The following is a 14,923-nucleotide window of genomic DNA, read 5'->3' on the forward strand; positions in this document are numbered from 1 at the left end:
TTCATAACCAAAACTGAATAAAACTAACCCAAATCTTCTCTCCCACGTACCAAGGCCCAAATCTGTCAAAATCTGCCTTATATTTTTTTTCTTTGAGAATAAAATCTGCCTTATATTACTCTCTCGGCCAAAACTACTTCATTAGACAAATAACCACCCAAATTATTTGAACTCGCAAATCTATTAGTTGATTTTGAGCGGTAGAAAACTAACCACCAAATTAAAATCAAATGTAACCAACCCACCCACGATTCTCTCCACCATTTCAGTAGGAATTTGCTACAAATAAATCAAGACACCATCTTTAATACTAAAATGTTAGTATCATATTTAATTTTATTTTCGTTCATATGGTGACATTATTTTTCCATCTTCTCTAAAATTGTTGAAATTATGTTATGTTCTTTTTTCTTTTATGATTACCTACTGTTTGTTATAATTTCTCCTCAGCTCAGAATCTGCAATGGTTAGTTTCTTAATTGTGTTTTCTTATTTCTGTTCTTTCATTTGCAGGTTTTCCATCTCCGTTCTTCTCTCTAATTTTTTTTACAGAGATTAACTCATTTTAAATCCATGAGAAATTGTTGTTAGTGGTGTACTTATAATGTTTTTTTTTTTCATTTTGCAGATTCCAAAAGATGGTAAATAAACGGGTCTTATCTCCCTTCATTTATACGGAGTACTTTCTAAAATAACTACTCACAATTCTTTCCTAAAATTTCTCCTTGATATTGATGTTGTGATTATTTCGAACTTCCACAATCTTTATCCTTCTTCATTTACATATGCTTCCTTTTTGTTTTGTTTCCTTTTTGTTTTGTTTTCACTTATGTTTGAATTTGCAGGGCTTTAAAGTGATGGAAAGTAGTCTATAGAGATGAATAAGCAGGTTTTCTCATTCACTTCACTAATTATGTTCATTTTTTTTTGGGGAATGAAAAAAAAGTCTATATCATAAGGTCTGTAGTTGAACAAATGTTCCTAATTTGTTATTAGTAACTTTCTAAAATAACATGTTACACATTATCTTATTAGTAACTTTCTTTTTCAAATGTGTGATTCTATCATATTAGTATTCACTTTTTGTATAAGTTTGTTTTTTATTGTAGAGACAAAAAAAAGGATCCCATCAACTTTGAAGGAGACGTCATGAAAATGATGAATGACGAAGAGAGTAACAAAAAGTATTCATGTAGTCATTGAATTTGATGAGCATTTACAACTTTATCCAATGTAACATTTTTTATCTTTGAAGATGAGAAGTCAATGTAACATTTTCTCATTTTTGATTGCCCAACAAATTCCGAATTATGAATTTTTCATATTGGATTTTACATTGTATTGTTTTCTTTTATCCTTAAATGTTAATGTTTTCTTTTTTGGATTGAGAATAGATAGATTGTTCTCACTTTTTTGAGGTGACAGTCATGTGGTTACTCTTACAAGTAGAGAGGAAATCACGAGGTTTTTTTTTTTGTTCTAGAGATGAGTTCTTTTCTTTATTATTCTGCATTAATGTTTATTAACAAATGAGAATTTGGTATTCTTTGTAAGAATTATTTTTTGTAATTTCATACATTTTATTTAATCTTTTTGTATACACATTGAATAAAAAAAATCAATTTTTTGAAGCGGTTTGAGAGAGTAAACATAAAGACAAGAGTGTATCGTATTTCTTTTTGTTGTTTTTCTTCCCTCTCTAAAATGTAAATGGGCCTTTTGAAAAGTCTTATAATTGAAAAATCTTACAATTGACAAGTCTTACAATAGATAGATCTCTTTTGGCTAACGCCGTTACGAGCACAAATAGAATTAAAATATTTATCTCTCTTCTTAGTGGTGCACGTATATCGAGACGGTGCATGTTCCGAGCCGTTTATGCGTCACGAAATTAATTTCTAAATCATTTAGTATCAGGCAGAGAGCTGTGATTCGCATAGCAAAAGAGAATAAATTAATCCGGTTTATCATTCATTAATATTACATGTAATGTCCTTCTCATTTTTTTTTCTTCGTTGTTTTTCTTAATGTATGTATGTTATAGGATTTGTTGAGTGGACACTTCACATTGGTTTCGATGCCCTCATTTGAGGATAATTAATCCGGTTTATCATTCATTAATATCTCATCTTATTTGGTCTAATTTGTTTCGATGCCCTCATTTGAGGATAATTTAGACAAACACGTGTAATTATTTGGGATAAAGTTCCTATGCAATACAGGTATTGCGTTGAGGCAGTCAATTGTATTTACAAGATGTTCGTGATGACACCAGACCGTTCGGCGGTATAACAGTCGTTATGGGGGGAGATTTTCGACAAATTTTACCTGTGATACCAAAAGGAGTTAGGGAGCAGATCGTAGGTGCATCACTTAGGCGGTCATCTATTTGGGACTTTATTAATGTCCTCACTCTTGATCAAAACATGCGGTTATGTTTCGAACAACCTGCAAACATTCATTTTTCGAATTTCTTACTCGAGGTAAATTTTATATTCTTTAGGTAACATAAAGCACTATATTTAATTCCATATTCTTTTTCAACTATATCGTACTCATCATCTTTTATATTTTTCGAAGGTTGGATCCAGTACAGATGAAAGAGTCAACTTACCGCCTTCTATCAACAAATGTAATAATTTGCATTCTTTGATTTCTTCAACTTATCCAGGGTTACATGTGGTGGGAACAAGTTCTTCTGAATACGTGACAGAAAGAACCATTCTCTCCGCACGTAATGAAGATGTTAGTGACATCAATATTTTGACATTAAATATATTTCCTGAAGAAAAAGTTACTTATTTTGCTGCCGACAAAATGGATGAAGCTGAAGCAAACGATTATACTAACGCTGCTCGCTATCCCTCTGAATTTTTAAATTCTCTTAATCCACCTGGATTTCTACCGTCCAAATTAGAACTGAAAGTTGGTTGTCTTATTATGTTGTTACGAAGTCTTTCTCCAAAAGATGGGATGTGTAATGGCACGAGATTGATGGTTGTCAAATGTGCTTCTCGATTACTTGAATGTAGAATCTTGAATGGAGATAAAGCTGGAAACTTGGTATTTATTCCAAGGATTTCTCTATCACCTACGTTTTCCGATTAGAGCGTCCAGTTCATAAGGCGTTAATTTCCTGTCAAGCTAGCTTATGCAATGACCATAAACAAATCTCAAGGTCAATCAGTAAAATTTGTGGGGGTTGATCTTGGCACTCCAGTATTTAGTCATGGACAATTGTATGTTGCTTTATCGATGTGCACATCTGCTACTAGGTTGAAATTGTTGAGGGAGGATGAAAATGCATGTACTACGACAAATATCGTATATCCTGAAGTATTATTGTGATGATTCAACATCGAGGCATTATTTTTATTTCGATTTCAGTCGGAATTAATAAAGGATCATCTTTGTGGTTATTAGATAAATTTTTTTGTTTTCCCTTACAATCTTTTTTTTTTCCAATGAAATACATGAAAACTTGGTTCTCACCGTATATCTAGAAGTATTATTGTGATGATTCAACATTGAGACATTATTTAAGGTTTTTTATTTAGATTTTAGTCGGAACTAATAAAAGACAATCTTTGTGGTAAAAAGATAAATAAAGGACAATCTTTGTGGTAAAAAGACAAATTTTTAATTTTTCCTTGCAATTTTATTTTCTTTTACGATGAAATACATGAAAACTAGGTTCCCACCGAGCCCTACGGGCGCGGTAAATCCCTCTTAGCTAATGTCGTTGTGGTTTATTACGTCATGATTTTACGAGTAAAGTGTTTTCGAGCATTCTCCGAATGAGCGTTTACTGTGGGATCTATGATCACACCGTTGAGATCACGTTGGGTCGAGCTTACCTAAGAAGTGCATGCACATTGATGCTCATTTTCAGACAATGTGGGGTCATGCGAGCACTTGTCATCCGAAATCATGTACTGATTTCGAATTTAAAGATAACGGAAATTTATTATTTATTTTTTTATGTTTGAAGGTCGCCAGCCGGAAATTTGGCCCGCCGGCGACCCCTTGCCGGAGAAGATGATGATGTGGCATTGTAGGTGACTTGGCAGAGAGAGGGAATGAGGTGGAGGAGTGAGAGTAACGGACAGTTAAAGATAACGGAAAAAGGGGACCATATGGATATTTTTGCTAATTTAGGGGGCCAAGCGGGAAGCTGGTCACAAAGTTGGGGACCATTAGAGAAATAACCCTTAATTAAATTACGGATTACACCAGTTTCTTCAAAATTACGTTTTGCACCAAGCTTTGTCATATTTAACTATGTTCTTACTTTTTTTTCTCACTCGGTCATTTCTGCTGATAATCATTATTAGGCCTAAATGATCTTTTGGCTGCTTGTTCTTTTGGTCATTATCTTTTTCATTGCAAACTTGTCATCCTATTTCAAAATCACATATATCCTATTTCAAACTTTGATTTTTTTTTTCCACTTTCATTCTTCTTTTTTTAAAGAGGAAAGATATTACTTTCAACAAAAAAAAAAAGGAAAGATATTAATGAAGGGAAAGATTTTCTTCCTCAAAATGCATCCTTCTCAGACTACAAAGTTCCAGTAAAAAAATTATTTTCTTTGTCAGAGTAGAGAGAATTTGAGGAGGAAAATAAGAGGAGGATGAGGTGGAGAAGGGGGATAAAGAGGATTAGAGAACATAAAGAGAAAGAATTGGTGGTGTTGGTAGTTGGGAGAGGCAGCGGGGACAGGACCAGGGTTTTTGTTAGGAATGGGCCAAATCATTTTAGTCATAGCAATTTAATTCAAAATTACCACTTAAAACTATCAATTAAGTCGTAAAGATTAAACACAAATAAGAAAAATAACATGGGACCACTGCGCCTGATAGTTTTTTCTCTTTAATCTATCAAACTGGAACCTGTCACTCCTTTAAATCTCCCAAATCATCTATGATGGATTTTGTGCTAAACTTCTTATTAATTTCATTTTCAATGTACAAAATCGAAGTTTGGATGACTTGAATTAATTTCTCTTTATGACTGGAATGGGTAGGAATTTAACATCGTTCAAATTTAAGTCATTACTGAATAAGAATTATAGGCGGTGGAAGTTGGTAACTTAAGTAGATCTTTATGTGAAGTTGGGAAAAGATCGTTCAAAATAGATTTGTTGGGCAAAATCTAGGCGGTAATAGTTGGTAACTTAGATCAAGTATTTATGGGGTAAAATGTTTCAAGAAACAAAAAAGTATTTGGGGTTGAAATTTAAGTGGGCTTTAAGTACACTATTGAGTTGGGTTTAGCTTGGAGTTGGGTTAAGAGGTGGGAGCAATTAAGTAATGGGTAAAGACTAAGGAAAAGGGGGCCATGGACCCTCCTGACCCTTATCTAGATACGTCCCTGAGTGGCAGCGAAGATGAATATGACATAAACAAACATTTGACTTTGGGACCAACAGTCTACCAGTCGAACTCTTAATAAGACTTGAAGAAGAAAAAACATCTTATGACCAAGGGTTGCATAATGTAAAATATGAGCACAAATTTCTTTAAGCATAAATCTTTTTTATCCCTCACCATGTGACGGGATGGTAGAGTAATTAGATAGACAAGAGGAGAGAGAAAATAAATAAGAGCAGAAAAAAAAAATTACGATAAGAAGAAAAAGAGAAACAAAAGAAATTATATTCAAGTCTTCGAATGCAAAAATAAAAAATGACACGAAAATTAAATAATAACAAAATGACTTTAAACATATGGAGGTAAATGTGAACTTCCATGGACTTATAGAAACTAAAATTGCTAACGAGTCATAAATTAACATATAAAATAGAAGCTAACTATTAAAATATGGGTTTGGAAATGGAATCGATCAACCTTAAATATCAAAATTACTACAACAAAGGAAATGGAATGTATTGCTTCTATGAATGAAATTCTGGTTTATCTAAAAAAGACGAAAGAAGTGGAATGTTGTCCTAACCATTAAGACAATTATCTATTTTTCTTTCGGCAGTTTAAGATATTTAATTTTAAGATTATGAAAATTATAGTTTAACATCCAGCTCATTAAAATAGTGTTCAATTTTATTTTATTTTTGAACTAGTGTTCAATTTAATATTCAAAGGGTATAACTTATATTTTACATGTACATAAAATACAAAAATGTGCAAGTTTTAAACAATCCCATTGGTTGGGCTATGGGCTATTAAACATGACAGCATGTGTTAAAATAGTGATCAACTATATAATAGAACATCCCTTACTTTATTTCGCATATGTACTGTAATAGAACTCTTATTTTTCAATATAATATCACTTCAACAAAAAAACTCTATAAAATGCCCCTAACAAGAGAATATACTTTTTGTTGAGAAATTTGTTTTACATTTTTTTTTTTTTGATGAACCGATATTTGTTTTACATAAGAAGAAAAAGATGAAGTATTATTTTCAAAAAAGCACTATAAGGTACGAATGAAGGGTTAATTTCGTTTTGGCCTCCAATTTGTGACCCACTCACTGATTTGGCCTCTATATGTGTTCGGTAGTTCGATTTGACCCCCAAGGATCAAAATTTTTATGAAATTATCTTCGGGAGTCAAAATGAAAAAAAGTTTTGAGGCATGAAAACCACATCACCTTTTTTTTCTCCTCCACTTCACCTTATCTTTCCTCCATCACACCACCTCACCTCTCTTCTCCAGCGAATGGTCGCCGACCGAAATAAAAAATTATGTCCTGCCACCTTTAACATAATAAAAAAATCTTCTTCTTCCTTTCCCATTCTTCTTCTCTCTCTCTCTCCTTTCTCTCTATAAAACCTCCGACGGAGAACCCCTTCGCCGGAGATTTTAGAGAGAGAAAAGAAGAAGAAGAGAAAGGATAGAGAGAGCTTTCAAGAATGTAGAGGAGGTAGGATGGGCAGTTGGTCAGATCTAATATGGATTGTATATGGACAGTAGTTGGAGTCGGTGGCTGTCTTAGGGTTCCCTCCTCTGGGATCCCTGGGGAAGAGGATCAAGTTGGCCCTTGCCAACAGCTTGATGAAATATCTCTCTTCAACCCTTTGAGAGAAATGCGACAAAAGGAAGGAAAATTCATGGACCGACCCCATCGTCTCCACCTCGTAGGAACTACGAGTCATGATGATATTACTGAGGAATGTCTTTATCAGAATATTTTTGCTTCTCACTTCGGGCAGTTAGCAATAATTCTTATGCGGACTTCTAGAAATCTATTTCATGTAGCTTGGCAAGGAAATTTTGAGTCATGGGTAAATAACCCTTTACATATAAGACATGTTGCTCATGCAATTTGGGATCCTCATTTTGGTCAACCCGCTGTGGAAGCATTTACTCGAGTGGATGCTCTTGGCCCAGTAAATGTCGCTTATTCTGGTATTTATAAGTGGTGGTATACAATTGGTTTCCGTTTAGGTTGTAAGTGTAACCAACCTGCTATAAAGGAGATGACATAAATAAATAATAAAAAAGAGCTTCAATAAAAAAGTCCTCCCATTTCATTTGTTTATTCATTCATCCGAGACGAAATGGAAAGACTAGAGTCGTAGGGATTGATAAAAACTCCATGGGTTGGAACTAAAAGACGAGATATAGAAGTCGTTCTGATGATTCAATAATATCATTACATCAATTCAAAGTTCTTAGTTACTTCAATTGGATATATCTTAGTAATGGAATCACAAGTCATAATTCTTTGTGTTGATTGTAACCCTCATGAATTTTTGTTTATGCTAAGCGAAATTGATACTTGAAATCTTTAAAAATTACGGTAATCATTGTTAAAACCCTAAAAATGGATAGAGAAATCAAGCAATAACAAAAGGTATTAACCCTTCTATGGAGATGAGTGTTGTGTTAGTTGTTTAAGATTTAGAGTTTCCATCTCTATCTCTCTCTTTGATCGAACAACATCTTCTCTATCTTTAATCGAACAGAATTTTAAGAGTTTCTCTCTCTTTGATCGAACAGAGTTTTAAGAGTTTTTCTCTCTTTGGTCGAAAAGAGTTTTAGGGGAGGGATCAATATTTAATTTTGAGATATTTTTGAAAATAGTATTTATCTCTCCCTGTCCTTAAAAAAATGCTCTCCTTAGCTAATGCATTGTCTTTACTAAACATTGTTCTTCCTATATCAAAAATCTTTTATCTTCTCTTTTCTCATTTTCATTTGTCTTTGTCCAATTTTCACCAAATGTTACAATATTTTGAAATTGAAGTAAAATTTGTGCTAATTTTTGTTGTTTGCTTGCCTTTACCATTCTAATGGATTTTTTTTGTTGTTGTTGAACTAGTTCTAATGGAGTTAGATATGATAACAAATCTTTATAGTCAATGATTTACTAGATAAGTAAATACATAAAAGGATTCAAATTTCACAAATAAATTACACATAAATAAAACTCATGTTCAGAATCTGACCACGTCCTAGGGTCAATTTCAGAACAGATAAAAAGGAGGCTGCGCACCAACGATAAATAGAATAACATACCCACAATATTGTCTAACAAAGACTTTTAACTTACAATTTACACACGTTTCCTTTAACTTTACATATATATCAATAAAAATTCACTAGACAATATCATAATCACTAGAAAGATTATTGGCTCTATTGCTCAAGATGGTATATTTCAATCTTAGGGATTACCATGATTTCTTACGATTTGTCGAGACCCACGAAAACAGGAGATCTCTGACTTATTTCCTAATTTCATGTTGTAATCAACCATACTTCTCATGAATAAGGTTCTTTCCATCTATTCTTATAATTTTTCAAGAAGATTCATTCACCACATGAAGAGCAAAACGATGCTGAAAGGTAAACCCAAGTACAAATTTTTTTTCTTTTAAACAAATTTACAGATTAGATATGTAAAGACTAAAAAACACACTAAAAGTTTCTGCTAATCCAGTTTGATTTTGTTAAGCCCATGTTCCTACAATTATATTCATTAGATGGGGTTGAAATACGAAGAGAATTGATTACTTGAAGTTTTAGGAAGGACTGGTTAATCGGGATTCTCTGAAGATTGAAGTGCCACCTGAAGCTGCAGGGGAAGGAGAAGAAGCTATGAACTGGTTTCCTGAAACTGATACAGGAGCTGGTAGATTTGGAGGATGACTTCCTTGATGAGGAGGTCCGGTTGGTGCAAAGCGAGATGGGCTGGCTGTGACAACACCTAGTAACATGCTTGATGTGCTTGGTGTTGCTCGAGGAGGGTGAAGAACCTGCAAATAAACAGAAATGGATGTGAATTTTGAAAAAAAATCCTGAATTGAAACATTTGTAAAATAATTAACGAAATAAAATATAATAAAACAATAAATATATTCACGAAATAATTGTCATTTGGTGGAAGGAATTAAAATTAACTCATGCGTGGAAGGAATCATGGCAAGAAGTATTAAGAAAGTAAAAGGATAATTTCACAAATTTCAGAAAATAAGTGACATGAGCGACCTCTTCTATGAACTTCTATTTATCCTACGTTAAGTAAATCTGAAGTAACATCGCAACAAAAAATCCAAATATATCTAGCAATTGAAGATAAAGAAATCAGTAAAAAGAAAAAAAATTGTGTCCACTGAGATCCGTTAAACTTGCATATTGTCACTCATGAGGTGGACCAGGACCGACTTTTGAAAATTCTGAATCCTCGAGGCAGTTACAGTGATGAGGTGAAATGTGGTCTCTGAGGCATTAAAAATGTACGTCTCGTTAAAGGCTCATACCTAATAAACATTTACCATACCTTAAAATCATTTTTCCTCAAAGCTTTTTGTTTTCAAAACATTTATGGGATTACACACGATTAACACGTGCAAGCAAAAATCAACAACTAAACTATTTGGAAGTCAACAAGTAAATAGAGAGTACAACAATGAAAGAATAATTCGTCCAGGAATACTGGGTCGTTAGGCCTCGAAGCATACACCTTGACCACCTTTCTAACATAGTCGAGTGATGTTTCATGAACAGTAGTCACCTTTTGCTAGAGATGATAATTTACCACATTAAGTAGATTACTTATTGTTAAGTTTATAATGCATTAAGCTATTATTACTAATATATAAGTATTTCATGATGTAAAGAGGAGTATAATATGTTACCGGATTTGGTTGAAGCGAGTTGTGTGCAGCCTTTCTACGAGGAGAAGATGCAGAAGGAGATGAACCACGAACTTGTTGAAGATGACGGGCATGCGTATGATGAGTAGAAACATCTTCTGATTCTCCTTCCACGTCTCCACTGAGATTTGCCTCTGACACGACTCTTGCAGCATTTTGTCTAGGACTAGACCCAAAGTCACTTGTAGCTTCTGCTTGCAGAGAAACAGGAGGACGGATACCTGACACCTGCATGTTGTTTCTTCTCTTCATCTCCTCCTCCGCATTTAGAATCTGATTGGCATCAAAAAATATAATATTATGGCAAAAATAAAGCCAAGAATTTGAAGAGACGATATAAGTTAATACACTAGGTTTCATATATTCTCGGCAGGATTATGAGTTAATATGTTTGATAATTCCGTCTTCCAGATAATCACAGACCTGCTTCAGCATTTGTACTAGGTTATGCTTCCTTCCATTTAAAACTTCCAGCTTCTCCTCCAATTCTTTTTTCCTTTTCTCTTTTTCAGTTAGCAAATCCACATTTTCACTCATCTGTCATGAAAGTCTGGTATAAGCATTAAGAATAGTAAAATAAATCATCACCCTCCTACATACAGTAAAACGAATACGGTAAGTAAACCCTAGGCCGCAGTCTAACTCGACAACCGAACAATCGAGAACCTACAACCTTGTTGCTTCCTCCATTGAAACCTCATCTTCTCTTCACATGATAAAGCCTAAAGGAACCAGATTTTACCTCTTTCTTGATAATGTTTCTTATGATAATATAACTGTTGAACCGTTTGTCAGCTACCTAGATTTAACATGATCATTTGTATTTCAATTTTATGAGCAAGGGTTTCTCCTCTTAATAGTGTGCAACTGTTGCCTCAGGTTTGGAACACATGTTGAAGTATTAACCCAGAGTGTCCAAGAACATTGTCTTCCGTCAGTTCAATAAGAGCAAGGGTTTCAAAAAAATTATTATTATTATTATTATTATTTTATGAAGGTTTTGACGGAGATTGCAAATCCTTTTCGACAATGCAAAACCAGTAAAAACTTTTGACATTGCTAGGCATAAACACACCACCCAATATTTATTTTCATCAAACAAGTTCATCTTATATAGTTATCTCATTTCAGGTTAGAAATTTCAGAATGCATAGAAAATTGAGTGCCCTGCTTGCTTCTTCCATTGTACTTTCATTGATAACTTCTGGCTGAATATTTTGCATATTTCACTTTTCCGATACAACCTCAAAACCTCAATTGCCTTTACTGTTTATAGCAAATAGGTTGTGATGTTTTATCTCCCCCTAACCGTAAGGAAAAGAAAAGGATCCATTAGTTGTCATGGATCAATATTCCGAGCCAATATCAGAAGGTGGTGTTAGAATAAAGAATATCAAAGCCATGAATGAAGCCTTACTGGCTAAATGGATTTGGAGGTTTGATGCCGAGAAAAACGCTTTTTGGAAGAAGATAATAGAAGGAAAAGTATAATTTGGAGGTATGGAACAGACTTACTAAACCCTCGACCAAAAAGCTTATGGCTGCTCGGAGTGTAGAGGAATCTACAATCAAAAATCAGAAGCTTGAAGGACTGTTGAAGAGAAAAGCAGGAAATGGTAGATCAACTTTGTTCTGGCACGACTGCTGGTGCTCCATTATCCCCCTCAAGGAGTCTTACCCAATATATTTAGCATTGCTATAAAGAAAGATGGATTAGTGCCAGACCATGTGAATCAAGGGGATGACAATGACTGGATCATTCATCTTAGACGAAACTTAAATTACTGGGTCGGGATCGATACTTCTGGCTATTAACTCCATTCAAATCTCAGAGTATGTAGACAAGTATATATTGGAAAGAAAGGGAGGAGGAAATCACAGAAAAACTGTTATGGCAAATTTATTCGAGCCCCAGTCGTGCAAGATAGAATCGTGCTTCACAGTTGGAAAGGAAACATTCAACCCAGAGTGAGCTTTGTCATATGGGTAGCCATCTTAGGTAGACTCCAACAGAGGACCAATTGATCAAAAGGGGCTACACAAGGCCGATAGATGCACTTTGTGCAAACCGAATATGGTCCTCGTCTGTTCATACATTGCGGTATTTCTTTTTATCTAGCTTCAATATTAGGTGTTGTCTCCCACAGCTAACACAAGACATGTTTGTTTTGGGGGCACTGTTTGCATTACCTAAAGAGGGAAGAATGAAATGGAGAATAATTCCTAATGACATGGTTTGGGCAGTATGGAAAGAGAAAAACAACGCTATCTTTAAAGAGAGCAAGGTCACCTCCGAGAGAATTATAGAAGATGGAAAATTGCTTCTGCATTTTTTGAGCAGAGAGGATAAATGGGTGAAGCACTACTCTTATCTTGACTTCACTATCTCTTGGGATGCAATTACAGAAACAATAGATTGTTAATGTTTTATCGTTTGGCCAGAAGCAGCATATTCTGCCCCAGCGCTTGACAAATTGCTTGGGCAGTTGTACTATTTTATTTTATTTTATTCCAATCGTTAAAAAAAAAGTAGTGCATCCACTCTGAAAACTTGGAGGTTCCAGGATCGATACTCTGTGGAAGTGGAAATCCATCATTCATTGATTCTACGTTAGTAAAGGTATAATAATGGCCTTCACTCTTTACGGTAGCTTGTATGGCCTTAAGAATCTATCAATGGCATTAGGACAGTCTCTCATGGAACTTATGAGCATATTCTATCCTTATGATGTATCCAAGCCAATTAATGTATGACGTAAGAATTAAGATAGTCTATCCTACTCATGTAATCTTGTATTTCCAATAAGAAAAATAACCTAGGGACTAGGATGCCGTTGAATCTTACCCTAATCCCTCTTTCATATTTTCATCATACCTAGTTTAAAGAAAAATAACATCACCTAGGGACAAGGATGCCATTGAATCTTCCCCTAATCCGTCTTTCGTATTTTCAACTATCTAGTTTCAAGAACCACCCATACCCCAAATCTTCATGTATTGTACTACCAAAATTAGCATTTCTACTTCAATTTTCTGAGTTAGACAAACTAAGGACAAATCACTAATAAGCAAGAAAATATACAAAAAGAAAATTAGAGAAGACGATCCCAACACATAAAGGAGAGACCTTTTACCTTCACAGTGGGCTGACAAGAAACCAGCAAATTCTCCTCTTCTGGTAAGGCAGATTTTGTAACAGGAGATGAAATGAGTTCATCGACTTCCATGGGTAGCTCAATACGAAGATTAGGTTTTAAAACCCCATGATTTTGGGAATCAATAACTACCCTCTTCTCCTCTTCTTCTTCCTCCTTTTCCTGCTTGGGATCATTGTCTTTGTTGTTGTTTTCTGGTTGTTCTGGTGGATTTTGAGGAAGTTCTTCTGGTTTTGTAGTTGAGATCGGGAGTTGTTTGGAACATTCATTATCTCCAACTACTTCTCCCTGTTGTTCTGAAGAAAGATTGGGGGTAGAATTAGGGTTAGGGTTAGAGGTGGAGGAGATGATTCTGTCACGTCGGTGAGTGAGACGTCTGAAATCTTTGACGGAGATGGTAGGTTTTGGCATCAACCATGATCGAGGAACGTCGGGAACTCTATGCATATTTCCCCTGTAAAGCGAGATCGCCACCATTGTTTCTCTCTCTTCACTCTCTATCTCTCTCTTAATTTCCTCCGTCTACCATTTAGCTGTGATTGAGGGCTTTGGCGGGGAAATATTAGTCCTTCCGCCCCAAATAGGTCGATGTCTTGGTGAATGGAAAAAAAATCAGGACTACCACGTTTTTTTGGGGTGGAAATATCCACACTATTTCGTATTCTTCCTTTCTTCCAACCCCCACCATCACTCCGGACCACCACCCCTTCTGGTCACCACTTTTAACCGAGAACCACCGTCGTTTTTCACTTTTTCTTTCTTCTCCTCCTTCACATCTCTATATCCTCTCTAGTTCGATACGGGAACCTCTTGGCCGGAATTTTGTGCGAATTTAGAACTTTAGAGAAAGAAAGGATGAGATTTGAGAAAGATAGAAATAGAGATAGAGAGCGAGAGAAATAGATATATAGATCCAACAAAGACAAGAAGAGAGATAACAACATTTATTTTAGGTTGTCTGCAATGACAATTTACCAGAAACCTTTGTCGCGCGCGAATAAGTAGTGGCCGAGGTGCGGGCTTCAGGGGAAACAAAAAAAGTTTCCACCCAAATGTTTGTACTTGGATTTTTTTTTGTTTTCCCAAAACAAAGACCCCTATGCATCCCACTTCCCACACCCACAAATCTGCCTTTGGTCCCATGGGTTGCATCCCATCTTAAGCCTTAGAGGTTATGGTTCAAGTTTTTATTGGAGCTCAAATATCCTCATGATTTATCGCACGCAATTGAGTAATAACTAAAGTATAGGTAGTCTAAATGGACTCTAAGTCCCCGTTTTGATGACATTTAAAGGTCGTTGTATGGCTTTTAAAAGTCAAGGTATCAATTATGACAGTGTATAAATCTCATGTTGTATTTCAATGTTGTATGTTTGTGATGTAATCAATGTCATGTGACGAATGTAATGACTCTTGCAACTCTTTATCAAACAAAAACCAAAAGTCCATCAGACCGAGGTGCCAAGTTCTATGTTTAGAACATTTGTTTGAGGAACGAAAATGAAATGTGGTTACTACCGTATTCAATTTGGACGCAAAATTGTAGTAGGAATCACTTCTACAACAAATATCGATAAGAGAAGAATCTCAAACTCATGAGTGGGTTTGCGGTTCTATTTGTCTTGGGATCGTCAATCAAATAA

General features: G+C 35.0%; 2 protein-coding genes across 3 annotated transcripts; one reads left to right on the forward strand and one right to left on the reverse strand.

Annotated features, from left to right (window-relative positions):
* The first annotated feature begins 2,300 nt into the window (after positions 1–2,300).
* On the forward strand, positions 2,301–3,348 carry LOC147542941 (uncharacterized). The gene is made up of 3 exons (XM_086635363.1): positions 2,301–2,483; positions 2,581–3,063; positions 3,145–3,348. The coding sequence occupies exons 1-3, from the start codon at positions 2,301–2,303 to the stop codon at positions 3,346–3,348; spliced, it is 870 nt and encodes a 289-aa protein (XP_086491489.1).
* A 5,468-nt stretch (positions 3,349–8,816) lies between these two features.
* LOC147542942 (tRNA (Ile)-lysidine synthase) lies at positions 8,817–13,882 on the reverse strand. Of its 2 annotated transcripts, XM_086634913.1 has the most exons (4): positions 13,260–13,882; positions 10,549–10,662; positions 10,108–10,398; positions 8,817–9,225 (listed from the first exon to the last, which is right to left on the reverse strand). In XM_086634913.1, exons 1-4 carry the CDS (start codon positions 13,755–13,757, stop codon positions 8,992–8,994), a joined length of 1,137 nt encoding a protein of 378 aa, XP_086491039.1. In that variant the 5' UTR covers positions 13,758–13,882; the 3' UTR covers positions 8,817–8,991. The 2 variants fall into 2 exon arrangements, with proteins under 2 accessions (XP_086491039.1, XP_086491040.1); XM_086634914.1 differs by lacking the exon at positions 10,549–10,662 and having other exon boundaries at positions 13,260–13,831.
* Between the last annotated feature and the right edge of the window lie 1,041 nt (positions 13,883–14,923).

The sequence above is a fragment of the Eschscholzia californica genome, unplaced genomic scaffold, assembly GCF_041429995.1.
Source record: "Eschscholzia californica isolate CP2 unplaced genomic scaffold, dmEscCali1.0.p SCAF_4, whole genome shotgun sequence".
Classification (NCBI taxonomy): domain Eukaryota; kingdom Viridiplantae; phylum Streptophyta; class Magnoliopsida; order Ranunculales; family Papaveraceae; genus Eschscholzia; species Eschscholzia californica.

Bases quoted from the DNA above. Each gene is read 5' to 3' on its own strand.
- LOC147542941 (XM_086635363.1), top strand. From the start codon at position 2,301: ATGGGGGGAGATTTTCGACAAATTTTACCTGTGATACCAAAAGGAGTT. The intron at 2,484-2,580 runs GTAAATTTTATA...TATTTTTCGAAG, and splicing joins TTTCGAATTTCTTACTCGAG to GTTGGATCCAGTACAGATGA. The intron at 3,064-3,144 runs GTATTTATTCCA...TTTCCTGTCAAG, and splicing joins GAGATAAAGCTGGAAACTTG to CTAGCTTATGCAATGACCAT.
- LOC147542942 (XM_086634913.1), bottom strand. From the start codon at position 13,757: ATGGTGGCGATCTCGCTTTACAGGGGAAATATGCATAGAGTTCCCGAC. The intron at 10,663-13,259 runs GTAAAAGGTCTC...CTTTCATGACAG, and splicing joins CTTGTCAGCCCACTGTGAAG to ATGAGTGAAAATGTGGATTT. The intron at 10,399-10,548 runs GTCTGTGATTAT...GATGCCAATCAG, and splicing joins TAGTACAAATGCTGAAGCAG to ATTCTAAATGCGGAGGAGGA.